General features: G+C 57.5%; 1 protein-coding gene and 1 non-coding gene across 2 annotated transcripts; one reads left to right on the plus strand and one right to left on the minus strand.

Moving 5' to 3' along the window:
• Nucleotides 1-213: 213 nt before the first annotated feature.
• Nucleotides 214-12264, minus strand: SLC27A4 (solute carrier family 27 member 4). Its single transcript, XM_068976673.1, has 12 exons — nucleotides 12104-12264; nucleotides 10149-10543; nucleotides 8284-8442; nucleotides 6874-6943; nucleotides 6674-6765; nucleotides 5509-5618; nucleotides 5049-5258; nucleotides 4753-4879; nucleotides 4079-4216; nucleotides 3776-3940; nucleotides 3532-3678; nucleotides 214-777 (listed from the first exon to the last, which is right to left on the minus strand). The coding sequence occupies exons 1-12, from the start codon at nucleotides 12262-12264 to the stop codon at nucleotides 620-622; spliced, it is 1932 nt and encodes a 643-aa protein (XP_068832774.1). The 3' UTR covers nucleotides 214-619.
• A 1954-nt stretch (nucleotides 12265-14218) lies between these two features.
• Nucleotides 14219-14309, plus strand: TRNAR-UCU (transfer RNA arginine (anticodon UCU)). Its single transcript is given in 2 exon segments — nucleotides 14219-14255; nucleotides 14274-14309. It is a non-coding gene; the product is annotated as a tRNA-Arg (tRNA).
• The last annotated feature ends 2632 nt before the right edge of the window (nucleotides 14310-16941 follow it).

Genomic DNA, 16941 nt, shown 5'->3' on the forward strand with positions numbered 1-16941 from the left:
CCACACCCCTTCTACCCTCACAGCCAGGCCAGGAGGAGATGTGGACAGACTGGCAAAGACAGAGAGGCTCTGCCTGAGGGACAGCCAGGCAGCCACCCAGAGGATGAGAGGGATGCCCCATCCAGGCTGCCTGCTGCAGGGTGGTTCCCTTCTGCCCCGTAGGGCTGAGGGACACCTGCGTGGTCCCAGGACCTGGATGCCCGATCGCCGGCCCTCCTTGCCCACTGTGCTGGCTTCCTGAGTCTGGGGGCTTCTGCCCTGGTCCCATTTACAAGCTGCCTGTTCTCTGCGAAGTGCTTGGAGACACTCTATTTCCCCTTGTCCTGACCTGAGACATCACCCCGCGGGGCCCAGTCTCAGTCTCAGCCTGAGGCCCAGAGACCCCCACATGGCCTCCAAGACATAAAGTGGATCTGAAGCTTTCACAGAAAGCCTCAGGGTGGAGCGGGGAGGTGGCAGTGAGTCCCTTAGCAGTTCTGAGGGGTGGGGGTTGGCACCTCGGGGGGGGTGGTGCCAGGCTCTGCTTGCTTTGGTCTGGCTTCGCCCAGGACCTCTCCGGGGTGGGAGCTAGGGCTCTAGATCCAGTATCCGCTGGCCCTCAAGAGGGACTCGGGGTCAGTCACAGCTTCTCCTGGCCCGCCTGGATGCGAGTGTAGGCCTCGTGGTCCAGCGGGACGTAGAGGCCCTTCCGGGCATCCAGGTAGAACAGCTGGTCTTTCACAACTGTTGGGTCAAAGCCCTCCTTCCGTAATCCTGTCTTCTGTAGCTTGAAGGTCGCTGAGGAAGGGAGAAGACAAGTGGGAGAAGGGTCAGAGCTCGGGCAGGGGTCCGAGCTCCAGGAACCCACCCGCCTGGGTTGAGGAGGGGCAGGGAGGAGGGCTGGAGGGAACACAGGTGAGGGGAACCGGGGGAGGAGGGACACAGCCCTTTACAGTCTGAAAAGGCTTCATCCATTACAGTATGCACAGCTCCTCAGCAGCCCAGGCAAAGGGGAGGGGGCGGAGTCACCCACCCCTCTTTGCAGACAAGGAAACTGAGGCCCAAAGAAGGGAAGCTATTTGTCCAGGGCCATGTGCTGAGTTGACAGCAGACTGAAGGCAGGACACGGGCCTTCCCTGAGGGCTCGTTTTAACCTGAGCACCTCCCAGGTACAGAAGTGATCTCAGGAAATTGCACCTCAACCCCGGGGGGAGGGACATAACCATATCCTATGGATTCTGAGATGCACAAGATTTCAGCATCTCTGAAATAGTTCAATGACCATTTTCCCCCTTAAGAAATTCTGTATCTTTCACTCAATGGTATTAGCCCCACTAGATAGATGAGAAGACTGAGGCTCAGAGAAGCACACCTCTGGGCCAACGTTACACAGCTAGTAAGAATTTGAATTCAGGTACGATGGATACCAGAAATGCCTACAGCTTCCTGCCCTGGCTTCTCCTCTGTCGTGTCCATCAGCCAGTTCTCCCAGCAAGAGCTGGAGTCTTTCTCAACGCCTACTTGAATTTAGACTGGTTTTACAACTTACTCTGACTCAGAGACTGTGGGCAGTCTGGGTGAGCCTAGGCCTCAAGGGGTGTTGAAGCTTCCATCCTTACCCGCTTGGGGGCACCCTGAGAGCAGACTGACCTCTGAAGGATGGAAAGCCATGTGGAACAAAGGGGAACCATCCCAGCAAAGGCCACTTAGACAAGGTCTGTCTAGTCAAAGCTATGGTTTTTCCAGTAGTCATGTATGGATGTGAGAGCTGGACTATAAAGAAAGCTGAGCACCAGAGATCTGATGCTTTTGAACTGTGGTGTTGGAGAAGACTCTTGAGAGTTCCTTGGACTGCAAGGAGATCCAACCAGTCCATCCTAAAGGAAATCAGTCCTGAATATTCATTGGAAGGACTGATGCTGAAGATGAAACTCCAATAAAAAATTTGGCCACCTGATGCGAAGAACTGACTCCTTAGAAAAGACTGATGCTGGGAAAGATTGAAGGCGGGAAGAGAAGGGGACGACAGAGGATGAGATGGTTGGATGGCATCATCGACTCAATGGACATGAGTTCGAATAAACTCTGGGAGTTGGTGATGGACAGGGAGGCCTGGCATGCTGCAGTCCATGGGGTTGCAGAGAGTCGGACACGACTGAGCAACTGAACTGAAGTGGGTAATCACTGGCCACGTGTAGCTATGTAAATTTAATTAAACAAAATTTAAAATTCAGTTTCACCATCACACTAGTTGCACTTCAAGTGCTCAGTAGTTACTGGGGGCAGATGGCTGCTGTGTTGGAGAGAGCGGTCAGAGAGCACCACCATCACCGCAGACAGGTATGTGGACACCGCTGCAGGGCCAACCAGCTGGGAGCCCCACGTGAGGGAGGCCACCTCACACCCAGTGGCACTATTTCTTTTAAAACTTAAAAAAAAAAAAATTTTGGCCACACCCCAAGGCATGTGGGGGCCTTAGTTCCCTGATCAGGGATCTAATCCTGTGTGTGCGAACCCACACACCCCTGCACTGCAAGATGGAGTCTTAACCACTGGATAGCCGGAGAAGCTGTCGATGGCACTGTTTGACGCTAGGTGGGGCCAACAGAAGAACGCTCAGCTGAACATCACCCCAAATTGCCGACCTACAAATTGTGAGCAAATAAGACACCTGTTTGGAGCCCTAAGTAAGCTTGGGGGCTGTTTGTTCTGCAGCAAAGCCTGTCTGAGGCCTAAGGTCCAACAGCTTCCCTGTCCCTCCAGGATGCAGAAGTCACAGCAGCCATCCAGTCCTCGGGGCGCTTGCTGTCTGTCTGGACCCACCACTTACCCTGCCCTCTCATCTCCCCGTCCCACGGGGCCATCTGCAGCCCCTCAGACACTGGCGGGCTTTGCAGGACATGAGTCTGACTGGGTCACTACCCTGCTCCAACCCTCCTGTGGCTCCCCCGTGCCCTCCCATCCCACTACATGCCGCTGCCCACCCCTCACTGGCCCCAGCTTCGGGGGCCTCCTTTCAGTCCCCTGGCAACCAAGCACCTCCCTGCCTCAGGGACTCCGCATGGGCTGTTCCCACAGCCCAGAGGGCCTCCTGTCCCCAGAGTGCTCTCCCTCTCTCTCTCAGGTCTCCCACTGAACTGGAGCATCCTCAGGGGAGCCTTCCAGTCTTCCCCAAGTCACGTTCCCTTTCCTATCAGTTTGACCTGCATTCCACTCTTTTATCTTAGCAATTCCTTATCCTGTGGCTGCCTCCTGCTCTGGAAACTCCCAGGAAGCACACAGGTCCTGCTGGAATTTGTCACCTCTATCCCCAGGGCCCAAGCTCAGTGCCTGGAGCAGACCACCACATTCAGTCAGTATTGGTTCCACTGACAGTAGACACACATCTCTCTCTGGAGGCGGTGTCAGCTCACAGCTAGGTCATGTTGCTGACCACCCAGAGAGGCTGTGGGGAAGGGCGAACAACAGCCAGCCGGTTTCCCTAGAAGGACCCGGGAAGGGGCCTCAGCCGGCACCCACCCATGATTTGGAGCTGGGGGTCGGGGGACAGACCTGTCTTGTGCAGCTCGGGCAGGAAGCGCAGGAAGATGGGGTGGGCGTACTGCGGCAGCTCCTTCTGCAGGAGCTGGGCTAAGTGCTCCAGGTCACAGCTGCCGGAGGAGCTGGCCACGGCAGCCATGCCGGCCCGGCCCTCGGTCCCTGGGGAGGCGGCAGAGTGGACGGTAAGCAGCTGGCTGGCCACGGCCCCGCTGGCTGCTCCACACAAACGCCTGGCCCCTCCCGCCTCTCGGGATACCTGGCACCTCGACGCCATACACGGCCACGTCAGCCATGTCCAGCAGGCGGCTGAGCGTGCCCTCCACCTCGGTGGTGGACACGTTCTCGCCTTTCCAGCGGAACGTGTCCCCCGTGCGGTCGCGGAAATACACGTAGCCCAGCTCGTCCATCACCAGCACGTCACCTAGAGAGGAGTCGTGTGTTGGGGGGGTGGCGCCCCAGGGGCTTGGTTGGGCGGAGGTGTTCTCTGAGGGTGGGGCCCTTCAATCCCTTCCCCCCTCCCCAAGGGGCGGCAAAGGCCTCCGGAGGGGTGTCCACCCACCACTGAGGTAGGCCTGGTCCCCCTTCTTGAAGACATCCCGGGCGATCTTCTTGTTGTTGGCGCTCTGGTTCAAGTAGCCGTCGAAGCGCCGCAAGGGGTCTTGCTGGATGATGATGCCCACCAGCTGGCCCGGCTCACCTGCAGCCAGGGGAGGCAGGGTCAGGTCCCCCTGGGGTCTCCTTCATACTAAAATACCCACAGCAACGCCCCCTTTCTCCCCCAGCCCGGGAGCCCCGAGGGCTGGGAGCTTCTCAGTAACACTTGGTCACTGAACAAATGAAAGGGTGGTCAAGCTCAGTGTGGTCGGCCTAACTAAAGTCAGCACTCCCCAGGTCCCGCTCTGCTCAGAGGTTTGCATCCTGTACCGCACCACCTCCTCAGGACAACCACGTGCAGGAGGGGACTCAGGCACAGAACTGGGGAGCTGTGGTGGCCGGGGCCCAGGGTCCACAGCATGAATGTGCACAAATGGGCTGTTGGGTAGATGGGATGGTGACTGAACGGATGGTTGGATCAAGAAATAAATGCCATCCAGCCCTAAGAGAAGAGCTGACTTCAGGCCGCTAATCAGGACAGGGCTCCTCACCCACGCACCCACCCACCCATCCCTGCCCCGTCCCCTTCCTAAGCCAGCCCCTCCCACTCTGACCCCGAGTTGCAACCCTCAGGCAGACCTGGCTTGCAGGGAATGCAAAGGCCGTCAGGGCCCCGGATCAGCTCCATGGTGTCCTCGTTGACACGAACCAGCCGGATGGGGTACACGAAGGACAGGATGCGGCTGTTGAAGCCACAGGCTCCCACCTGCAAAGGCCAAGCCTTGGGCCCAGGCTCTCCCACCTCAAACTGGACAGTCTAGGGGGCTGCGAGCCGGGATCCAGCTCCCGCAACCGCCCTCCATGCCGGAAGCCCGCCCTCCCCTCTGCCGTCTGTGTCTCCCGTGGGCCCGCTGTGTCCCCAGCCTGGGCCGCACCTGGCCATCGAAGTTGCCCAGGCTGCAGTTGCACTCCGTGGCCCCATAGAACTCGGCCACCTGGGGGATGTGGAAGCGGCTAGAGAATTCGGTCCAGATGGACTGGCGGAGGCCGTTGCCAAGCGCCATGCGCACCCGGTGCTGACCCTCCACCTCCCGGGGCGGCTGGTTCAGGAGGTAGCGGCACAGCTCGCCGATGTACTGCACAATCTGGGGGAAGACCAGGCATGAGTCTGGGCCCTGGAGGCTGCCCCACCTTCGCTGCCCTCCCAAGCCCCTACCCCTCCTATCCCCAGAGCCGGCTGTGTGATCCCTTCCCTCTCTGGGCCTCAGTCTCCCCATCTGAGCAACGGGAGTGCTGCCCCGAGTAAACGGCTGGCTGCCTTCAGCTCGAAGGCGGGCGTCCCTGCGTAGAGCTGGTGTGGGGCACGGGCGCTCCACCCTTTTCCTTCTCACTCACCGTGCAGTTGTACTTGATACAGTCGTCCCAGAAGCGGGAAGCCGAGAACTTCTTCCGGATCACCACGGTCATGCCGTGGATCAGGCACTGCCCCATCCCCACGATGTTTCCTGAAGGCAGAGGGGGGACCCGGGGGTCAGGGAGACAGGAGCCCTTTCTTTCCAGAGTCTCGTCTTTTTGTTTATTTTGGCCACCAAAGATGTCATTTTATTTTTTTAACGGTTTATTCTGCACTGGGGTATAGCTGATTAACCAACAATGTTATGGTTTCAGGTGAAGAGCGAAGGGACTCAGCCATACATATACAGGTAACCATTCTCCCCCAGACTCCCCTCCCATCCAGGCTGCCACATAACACTGAGCAGAGTTCCCTGGGGCTATATAGTACTGAGTGAAGTAAGTCAGACAAAGGAGAGATATTGTGTACTCCAGAGCCTCCTCTTGTACAGTCCAACCCCCTCGAAGACTCTCCCTTTCCCTGTCCTGCCCTCCAACTCTAACTGATCACATCTCTCCCCAGTTGGACACCTTCCATGGCTCCCCAGTGCCTACGGGTTCAAGTGCACATTACTTAGACAGTCCCCTGAAGCCTCGGGAGCTGGCCCCAAGCTCCTTTTCCCAAAGCTGTAACACTGCCATTCAGCCAGCCAGAGCTGAGCTAGCCTGCTTGGCTTCACACCTGCCTGTATTGGGGGGCACCTCCTCCAGGAAGCCCTCCTGGAGTTGGGCTCCTCTTTGAGTTGAACTCCTTGCTCCCTGCACCTCCCCATACTCAATGCCCTTTCTTGCCTGAGAGTTCAGGGTAGGGTTCCCGTCATTCAGCCTGCCCCCAACACACATACTCAAACTCTAAGCACCTTTAAGGGCAGGAACTATATTTAGTCATCTGTCTTTCTAGAAAGCCCCCAGACCAAGCAGCCAGGCTATCCACACCCATGGAAATGGACTGAATGATCAGACCAGCCCAGGTGCCCTGTGGGCACTGCCACACCCACCAATTATGCTGGTATGCCCACTCTCATCAAGGTCAATGTCCATATCTGGATTTGAAACCAGATTTGACTCCAAAGCTTGTTATGTTTCTACTGCAACGTAGCCTGCCAGGAGGGGTAGGGCTCTGAAGGCTCAGGGATGGCTGGGCACCGAGGGGGCGGGCCCAGGCTACCTGCAGAGTGGTAGAGGGGAAGGCAGTCATAGACGATGTCGTCAGGCCGCATGCGGAAGCCGTAGTACACCAGGGCAGCCATCCGGTAATACCTGGGAAGGCAGGGGGCTGAGGGCTCCGTGGGCCCTTGGAAAGGCAGGAGGAGAGGAGCCCCAGGCCCCACCTCCCCAGGTCTCCCCCCCAGGGCACTGTCCCCTTACCTGCTATGCACCACGATGGCAGCTTTGGGCAGCCCGGTGGTGCCTGACGTGTAGATGTAAAAGAGCTTATCTGAGGAAAACAGGCAGGAGCGGCTGTGAGAGGGGCCAGCGTGAGGCTGGGCACAGAGTCAGACAGTGGTAGGTGTGTATCACTTAACACCCATTCCCGGCACACCTACTCCAGGAAGCCTACCCTGATGACCCCAGACATCACTACCTGCTCTAATACCTGCACTGGCTCCTTGAACACACTCTTCTGAGCCCTCATTCTGTGCCAGGGCCAGGGTGACATCAGTGACTAATGAGCACAGGCCTTGCCTAGGAGGGAGATGCCCGCCCAGTGGGACAGGAAGATGGGAAGGCGGGCATTTCCAATAGCAAGCACTGTGTGTTGGCAAGCACAGGGCCTGCCAAAGCCTGGCGGCAGCACTGGACCCAGACTCCAAGGAGGGGCGGTAGCTCCAGGGAGGGCTTTCTCAGAGGAGCTGATGCCTACTACATGGGAGGTATCAGCTGCAGACAGCAGGGCTCAGAGGCAGCTTTTGTACCAGCAACACTGTCTTTATGCCCCCAGATCTGAGGACCAGGGACAGTCACGTCATGGTCTCTGTGTGAGGCTCAGTCCCACCAGGCTGGAGGTTCCAGGAGGTCAGGCATGCCACGGGGTGATGCCACATGTTATATAGTAACTCGTGTTACAGGGTGCCCACGGCATGTCAGCCCAAGGCTGGGCACCAGACTCAACCTGCCAGAGGCCCTGCCCTCAAGGAGCTTACAAAAGCACCCAGCACGCAAGAGCCACAGATGGCAGAGGTCAGACGGTAATGACCCCAGCTCTCCATGGGACCTTTTCCAGCCCTCAAGCATAGGTTCGGTTGCCATCCCCAATTTCACGGCTCTGGGAACCGAGGCTCAGAGAGCAGCTCAGGTGTTCAGAGTCACACAAGGGAAGCAGTAGAGCTGGGACATGAACTTGGCCCAGGCTCTGAACCCCCCTGCCCCAGGCCACACGGTAAGCCCTGGGGTCCACAAAGCAGGCTTGTGCACAACAGGGGCCTGCCCTGGACGGGCGCTGGGTGACTATGAAAGGGGCTCGCCGAGGGCCCGAGCCCAGCCCACACTCGGACGAGGCAGGCTCCCGGGCTCCACCTGCTCCTGCCTGCATCGGGCATCAGCGAAGGCTATTCAAGAACTGCATGTTCAAGATGTGCCTGCCACTTTCACACACGCCAGCTTACCCAGTCTTCGCAGTAGAAGTGGGGACTGTGGCTCATTTTCCCCGAATGGAAAAGGGATATGACATGACTCATTCCAGGTCACGTGGCAAGTTTACAGAAAAACCCAGGCCCCGAGGCCCCTGCTCTGTCTCTTGGCCATCTTTGAACCCTTCTGTGGGGGTGAGGGGCTCACCTACGAAGCCCTTGTTGGGACGGCTGGGCTGGTGCTTGGGGGCATCTTCCAGAAGCGGGTCCAGGTGCTTCGTGCCGGCGGGCCCTGCACTGGGCTCCCAGGGACCGGAGCAGAAGAGGTTGAGCGAGGGGTCCAGGTTGGCATGGATCTCAAGGACAGCTGCGGGGGAAACAAGACAGATCCACAGGCAGGCCAGGGCACCCCTCCTCCCCCTGCCTCCTGTTCCAGGGACCTCTACTCATGTCGGGGCTGAGCACGGTGTCAGAGGACACTGGCTGGGTGCGGCAGAGAGGTGAACGAAGTGCCTGGGACTTGTTATAAGGAAGATGCTGAGAGAAGCAAGGGCTCCCATGAGCTGCTGGCTGATCACGTGGCAGGCTTCTGCTCACACACCTCAGGAAACGGGTACCAGTAACAGCCCATCTTACAGATGGGAACACTGAGGCCCCAAGCACAGGAGGGAGTCACAGCTAGAATGTGCCAGATCTGGGGCTCAAAGCCAGCTCTACGTCACCCCAAGGTTTATGCTTCTATCCACTGTATGATGCTAGTCTGTGGGGGACTGGTTAGGAGGGAGGAGTCAGGGGTGGTCAGAGGCTGGCAGCCCTTCAGCCTCTTCAGAGAGTGGCGGCCTTCTCTCAGGCTCCCCTGTGTACTACAGATGTCCAGACGCTCAGCGCCCAGAACACAGGCCAGTCCTGGCCCACTCAGCCATCATTCCTCTTAACTTCTTCCAACCCTCTCACTCTCTCCCTGCCGCCTCCTTCCTCTCCTCATTTCAGCATCTCCATAACCTCTTCTGCCCATCAGCCCACAACACTGGCCCATTAGTCACAACAGTGTGGGGAGAGAGAACAGGCACACTGGGGTCAAGCCCAAGGTCAAATCTCGGTTCTGTCACCCACTTAACAGCTGTGTGGCTCTGGGTGAGTGGCTCACACCACTGTGAACCTCGGTCTCGTTCTCTGTAAAGCCAAGATGACACTCTCTGCTTTCACCAGGCTTTGTGAAGATTAGAGCTGCTTCCGTGAAGCACCGAGCTCAGCACGTGGTCAGTGCCAGTGTGGCAGCCGATAAACATAAGCTCTGTGGCACAGCAGGGAGCGGCTTCTTGTTCCCATTTTACAGGTCAGGTAGATGAGGCCATGTATGGATGTGAGAGCTGGACTATAAAGAAGCTGAGCACCAGAGAACTGACGCTTTTGAACTGTGGTGTTGGAGAAGACTCTTGAGAGTCCCTTGGACTGCAAGGAGATCCAACCAGTCCATCCTAAAGGAAATCAGTCCTGAATATTCATTGGAAGGACTGATGCTGAAGCTGAAGCTCCAATACTTTGGCTACCTGATGAGAAGAACTGACTCACTGGAAAAGACCCTGATGCTGGGAAAGATGGAAGGCGGGAGAAGGGGATGACAGAGGATAAGATGGTTGGATGGCATCACTGTCTTAATAGACATGAGTTTGAGTAAGCTCCGGGAGTTGGTGATGGACAGGGAGGCCTGGCGTGCTGCAGTCCATGGGGTCGCAAAGAACTGGACACGACTGACTGAGTGACTGAACTGATTGAGATGAGGCCAAGTAAGTCATGTCTGAGGGCTCACTTAGCATCAGCCGCTTTGTTAGTGCTTCACTCTGTTAAGCACCTCCCTGAAAACGGTGCTGCGGTGAGAAGACTGCGGCGGAGGACTGCCATCTCCCTGGGTCTCCTGGCTCCCGGGGATTGGGGGGGAAGAGCCCACACCGTCTGACTCCAGGGCTCATGCCCTTAACCTGTGGGCCACACACAGCCTCCCCCAGGGGCTGTAGGTGGGTTGCGGCAGTCCCGTGGGACTCCCTGCCTGTCCCTTGCCACTTCAGGGCTCACCTGGGGCCATCTCGCTGCCAAAGACGAGGGCCCGGGCCTGGGAGGAGGTCAGGCAGTGGAGCAGCGCATCCCGCCGGAGGTTGGTGTTGATGAGCGCCGCCTCCACGCCCAGCTTGGCCATGCCCAGCCACAGACCCACAAACTCATTGCGGTTCTCCATGAAGAGGGCGGCCACGTCGCCCGAGGCCAAGCCCTGAGCCTGCAGGAAGTTGGCCACACTGTTTGAGTAGTCGTCCAGCTGCCGGAAGGTCCAGTGCGTGTCTGTGCCCTCAAAGATCAGGGCCGTCTTGTCTGGGTGGCGCTGGACTGTGGCGGCAAACAGGATGGGCACTGTGCGCCGCTCCCGTAGGTACCGTCGGACCTTGGCCTTCACCCTCAGGAGCACGGTGCCGCCGCTGGGGGAGGGGAGGAAGAGCAAGTGAGCTGTGACTGCCGGGCTTAGGAGTAGGGGGTCCCGAGACCCTGGTTTGATCGCTTGCGACACCCCCTTCCCAGCACCCGTGTGTGGGGCAGCGTTACCTGAAGTGGCTCACTGATGCTGCATGATAACACCGGGCACCCAGGTGATGACTTCCTCCCCACCCGGTACAGAGGAAGACACCAGTGCCCAGCACTTGCCCTGGGCTTCAAGGTGGGACGACGCAGCAGTGCTGACATTTGAACTTCAGTCCCCTCCGACTCCAGAGTTCAACCCCTATTGCCCTCTCTCTGCTCGGAGTCTGTGGGTCTGTCAGGGCCTTCCACATCTCCAGGGAGCAAGCCAAAGTCCAAACTCCTCTTCCTGGACCTGGCACACCCCCGATCATCCCTCTCCCCCTCACCACTCCAGTAAAAAAGGACAAGTTTGCAATTTGTCTGGTCTCCCTCCCTGTGGGCCCAGCAAGGGTGGGGCTCTGTCCTGCCTCACCATCTTGCTCCTGGGCCCTGCTCGGTGCCAGGCAGGGCACTGAGGTTCAATAAATGTTTGTACAGGAAGCTTTTGGCAACATCTCCCTACGTTGCCCTGCCACCTCGGATCCCTGAACTCTCCTGGCTCCCCAGCCTCTCCGCCTTTGCTGCTGCCATGCCCTCCGACTGGCACCCCCTGCTTCCACCTCCTGGAGGTGACTCTCAAGCACACCTGCTTCTCCTCTGGGAGGCCTCCTCTGATTTCCCAGGGCCCAGCCCTGAAGCCGTCTCTCTGTTTCACGCCCCCAACACCTCTGGGCTGCTATCATCCTTCCTGCAGTGGCCACTCAACACCTCCTTTTGCAATCAGCTCAGATTGACAAATGCTGAGCTGCCTGTTCTGAGTGCGGGTCACACTGCTGGGACACGGCCATGAGCAAAACAAGACTGCCAGGGGCTCTGCTTGCAGGGCCCTGCTAGCCTGCGGATTTTCTGTGTCCCCTGCCAGTCTCCCTGACCAGTCTGAGCCTGTCCCAGGTCCTGGACTGCCATGTCCACTCAACTCCACACCCAGAGTCAGCCCAAGGTCTGGCACAGAGCAGGTGGCAGCCAGGCTTTCTGGTACAGGATATCCTCCTTGTGGACCATACCTGCCCTTCTTTGTGAAACAGGTTCTTTGTGGGCATGATTCAGGTGGCTCCAGAACCCGCGCCAGCTGGAGGACAGAGACTTCACAGGGTTCCTCTTCACCCTCTCACAAGCTACAGCATCTTCTCGGGACCCCTTACTGAGGTCTCCTCAACATGCATGGTGTTCAGTGTATGGACCAGGCCCCCAAGTCTGCTCCAGGCCAAGGGGCACCAGGTTAGGGAGATTCCCTGGGAAGAGACTTTGACCGTGGCAATGGAGGTACCATGTACTATTATTGCAAGGGGAAGGATGAGGAGCAAAGACTGCTCCTTTGGGGCCCAGGTACTCTGTGCTGGTAGAGGCCATGCGGTCTGGTTTGGGGAGATTAAACCCAGAAGAGTGTAGGAGACCCAGGAAGGGCTGTTCCAGGTACTCACAAGATATCACGCCTGACAGTCTTGATAAAGATTCGGATGAAGCGCCAGCCGCCAGACCCCAGGTAGAGGAAGAACAGGGAGAACCCCACTTGGGTCCAGGGCAGTTTCAGCACCAGCCGGGAGAACAGCAGCACGCCCAACAGAGACGCCCCAAGCAGCATTGTGGCCTGTGGGCACAGGGCAGTCAGTGGACCCAAGTGCCTGGGTGCCCTACCTCCTGGCCGGGGCAGCCAGGCCACTATCATCTCAGATGGTCAATGTGTAGTGAGTTCAGATGGAGTAGGGTAGCTGAGGACTGGGTCCCATCCCAGGACAGTCTGGAAGGGTCAGGCTAAAGGCCTGGACTTGAGGTAAGGAGCCGGGTTGCGGGTCAGGGGCTGGTTCTAGCCTCCCAGTCCCATCTCTGCCTAGGACTCTCTGAATGATCTTGGACAAGTCCCTTTCCCACTTTAGTCCTTAGTCTTCCCCTCTGTGCAATGGGTGTAATGACCATTGGTCTCAGAGGACAGTCTACTCGCCTGACATCTAGGATCCCAACCAAAATGGCTTGGTATTGACTTAAGTGCCTCTGGCTCGACTTCCCACTCGAAGACCTAGAGAGTTTCTGTGGATGATAAGGCCAAGCCACAACACCCAGAGAGGCAGCTTCTTGGGAAAGGGCCTTGCTCAGTCCCTGCCCTTAGGCCTGGGAGCACCATGCCTCTGCTGGCCCACAGGGGGCGATGGAGAAAACAGGTAAGAGCCTGGGGGTGCCAGAGAGGTGATTGCCCAGAGGAGAAAAGTATTGAGAGAAAGAAGGCCTTGAAAGCACCCCCACAAACACACTCAGCAAGCCACTCTGATGACTCTTGGGGAACTGGGGCTTAAGGGAAGAGGAACAGCTGGCAGGGCTGAGATTAGGGCTCTCGGACTCTATTCCTAGCACTTTTCAGACTTGCTCAAGGGACAGCCGACTGGGCTGTTTGCCTTCAGGCTCTCCTAATCCTGGGGAGGGGCTGAAGGTCACGGCTATGAGGTAGCCTGAGATTCTCCAAGCCAGGATGAAGACATGGTCCGGACCCTTAGACCATCTCTCCGCTCCGCCTCACGAAAAGCAAAAGCCAGGAGGAGGACTGCACCAGCGCCTCCAACTCCAATGCCAAAGGTCTCCAAGGTCCCCAGAACTGTGGTTTCCCAGAGTCCGTCAGGGCAGAAGGCAAGAACCCGTCCCGAAAGGCTGAGGGTTGTGTTCGAGGAAGGAACGGGATGCCCAGATCGGCCGGGGCCGCGATCCCAGGTCATTACGGATCGCACCGGCCCCTAAAAAGCCAGGGTAACAGAGCGCCCGGCAAGGAGACAGAGCAGTAGGGCGCGCCCCGTTTCCCCTTCCCCCCGCCCCCAGCCCAAGCCGGTACTGCCACCTCCCCCGGACCCGACCGGGCGCATTCTCTCGCCCGGAGACCCATTGTTCTGGCCTGTGCTCACCTGGCGTCAGCCCCCGCCGCGGGGCACCCTGTCCAGATGCGGCCCGCCGGCTGTAGCAGAGTAGGGAACGCGGCGCGCATCAGCCGCTCCTGGGCGCGCGGAGCAGGTTCTCAGCAGCGCTTTGCCGGCTTTGCGCCTCGGCTGGCCCTGGCCACTCGGCCGGCTCCGCCCGCCGCCCGGCCCCGCCCGCCCGCGGCGCTCCTCCCCCGCCCGCCTCTCGCCATCCAAACCGGCTACGCCGGCCGGCGACACCTCCTCCGGCGCCTTGCCCACGGCCGAGCGAGCCGCAGAGCCGGCCCGTGCCGCGCAGCTTCTGAGCGCCGGGCTCCGCCGGACTCAGCCCGCCCCCTACGCGCGCGACGGCCTCGGGCGGGGCGCCGCGCCGCACGCTGGGGATTGTAGTCGCGCGCCGCGCGCCCCCGCCAGGCCGGGAGGAGACAGGCGGGCTCTTCCGGGACCCCGACTGCCCACAACTCGTGGGCGCCCGGACGTGGGGGAGAGCACCCCTCCCCACCCCACCGCGCCACTGGCGGGGATTCCGGGAATCCGCGCCCAGACACTGACAAAGAGTTCGGCAAAGGCCCCTAGCAGGGCGCTACAAGGGCGGGTTTTCAGGCAGAGGTATGCCGGCGCGGGGGAGGATAGGCAACCGGCTCTGTGGCGCAATGGATAGCGCATTGGACTTCTAGCCGGCCTGGGTGTGGCTATTCAAAGGTTGTGGGTTCGAGTCCCACCAGAGTCGAATTTTGACTGCTCCTTTCTCACTTCCAGTGGGATATTTTGTGGCCTCCAGTGCCATAAGAAGGAAGGACTGATGCTGAAGCTGAAAAACTACAATACTTTGGCCACCTGATGCGAAGAAATGACTCATTTGAAAAGACCCTGATCCTGGGAAAGGTTGAAGGCGGGAGGAGAAGGGGACGACAGAGGATGAGATGGTTGGATGGCATCACCAACTCGATGGACATGAGTTTGATTAAGGGACGTGGTGATGGACAGGGAGGCCTGGCATGCTGCCGTCCATGTGGTTGCAAAGAGTCGGACACGACTGAGTGACTGAAGTGGACTGAACTGAGTGCCATAAGGTTCAGAACCCACCCCCCCCTCCCACGCTCCTGCAGACCTCAGGCTAGCCAGTGCTTCTGGGACGGCAATAAACTTTGCCCCCCGGAGTGCTGCGTAGGAACCCTTTGCTATCCTTGCTACCTTGAAAGCAACCTGGCATATTTGGTAGTAAGTACAAAGGGCACGGACCTGGAGACCTCTATAAATCTTTGGCCCCTGAAGAGTATGACCACATTTGTCGTGGCACCTGCCCGGGTCTGGGCCCCCTGCCAACTTCCCCACCCTGTGTCACTCTGGACCTCTCAAAACTGGGTTCCTTGATAATGAAACATGTTGGGCATCCACAGTTGCCACTTGTTGTTAAATAGATCCCTTAATCCGGAGTGAGGTTCCAGAGGAAGGGGACACATGTATACCTATGGCTGATTCATGTTGATGTTTGTCAGAAACCGACACAGTACTGTAAAGCAATTATCCTTCAATTTAAAATAACTAAAGGTTTTTTTTTTTAACTTAAAAAAGATAAATCCCTCCTCAATCCCTTAATTCAGTCCAAGTCCTTAAAAGTGAGGAGGGACAATTTTCAGAGCCTGTTTATAGAAACAAAAAATGAAATTTGGGGGGACTTCCCTGGTAGGTTAGTGGCTAAGACTCCAAGCTCCTGATGCAGAGGGCCTGAGTTCGATTACTTGTCAGGGAACTAAAACCTGCATGCTAAAAGATCTCGCATGTTGCAAGGAAGATCCTGCATGCTGCAACAAAGACCTAGCATAGCCAAGTTTTATTTTTATTTTTATTTTATGAAATTTTGGTCTGATAAATACTTGGATCTATTTCTTTCAGAGCACAGAGTGCATCCTTTTGGGGGACCAAGGTATATAAAAGCACCACTTCCCCCTTGGGTATTACACTCAGGAGGCAGTGTGGTGCAGTGGTTATGGGCCTAGGCTTTGGCATCCAACAGACCTGGGTCAGCTTCTCAGCTGACCGTTCAAAGTTTTATTTTCTTATATGTAAATATCAAGACATGCTAATAGTGTTCACCTCAGAAGGTTGGTTTGGAGTGTCACGGGGGGCATCTGAATTAGTTGACATTTTTATTATTGTAACCTACAGGCTCGTTGACCACAAAGCACATACAAAACCTGGACCTGAAGATTACCTCTAATTGTATCCACAGGTCTTAGCGAATAACAGAAGCTCAAATACATGCTTCTTGGATGAATGACACGGAGGGTGAATTGGAGGCCCTGACCCAGGGGCACCAGTGGGAAAGAACCAGCTTCCCAGCGCACGTAGACGGAGAGACAAGGTTGTTCCTCACTACGTGCTCACTGTACTTCAGCTGACACCCACCACACACACGTTACTGTGACTTAGCTCCTTTGCTTTCTGGTCAGACACACCTGAGTTGCCCTCCGGACCAGCTGTCCCGCACGTGGTGAGGTGGTGCAGGATAACCTATTCAGAGAAGAAATAATCTCCGCCTACCCACCTCGGTGTGTCCAGCTAGGCTATAAGCTGTTTTGGGGCAGACTGTCTTGTTCCTCTAGGTCCCCTGGCATCGCCTCCCTCAGGCCAGCTATGCCTCTGGCTTCACCAATGTGTCCAGGGTGGAGGAGAGCAGGGCTGTTGGTCACCGCCACCACCTCTTCCTCCAAATTCTCACTCGCCCACTTTGCATAGGACCTCGGGGGTTGATGTGGCAGTGATCCTGTTTACACCTGTGGCTCTGGGTGTGGATAAGGTTGTGGATCAGTCTTCTCTCCCCACGGAGCCTCCCGTGTGTCCTCGTCAGTAGGGTGGCTCTAGAGTCATCATGGTCTCTGCCTATTTCCTGCCTCGGGCTGAGTGTGGATCCAGTGAGATGATGCATGCCAAACTCTCAGCACAGGCCTGGCATGTCCAAGGCCCTCAGCTGCCACTGCTGCTCAATTCCACGAGGCTGGGGTGTGGCTGTCTCAGTGACTAGGGAGCCCCGGTGTTAGGGGAGTGTAATTTCCCCGGTTCGGTCTTGTCACAACAAAAATTTGAAGCGACGGACATTAAAGCCCTTGGCGCGTCACAGCTCTCGGACAGTGTTACACGCAGTTTTATTTAGAAAGTGAAAATATATCCTTGAGGCATGAGGGCATGCTGACCCAAAAGACCCGAGGAGGAGAGAGAGAGAAAGCGCGCGGCAGAGAGACCCTCGGCCCTTCGGCTCCTCTTTTCGTATGCTTCTCCCTCCCCCGGGCCTGCCCTATGTAATTCGGGCTAGCCAGAAGTGCTGTTTATTCTAGCAGAGGTCCTCAGACCCTCCTTTGTTC

Source organism: Capricornis sumatraensis, chromosome 1, assembly GCF_032405125.1.
Source record: "Capricornis sumatraensis isolate serow.1 chromosome 1, serow.2, whole genome shotgun sequence".
NCBI lineage: Eukaryota > Metazoa > Chordata > Mammalia > Artiodactyla > Bovidae > Capricornis > Capricornis sumatraensis.

Coding starts and splice junctions, on each gene's coding strand:
- SLC27A4 (XM_068976673.1), bottom strand. CDS start 12,264: ATGCTGCTTGGGGCGTCTCTGTTGGGCGTGCTGCTGTTCTCCCGGCTG. Junction 3,941..4,078: donor GGACCAGGCCTACCTCAGTG/GTGGGTGGACAC, acceptor ACTCCTCTCTAG/GTGACGTGCTGGTGATGGAC. Junction 778..3,531: donor GCCCGAGCTGCACAAGACAG/GTCTGTCCCCCG, acceptor TCCCTTCCTCAG/CGACCTTCAAGCTACAGAAG.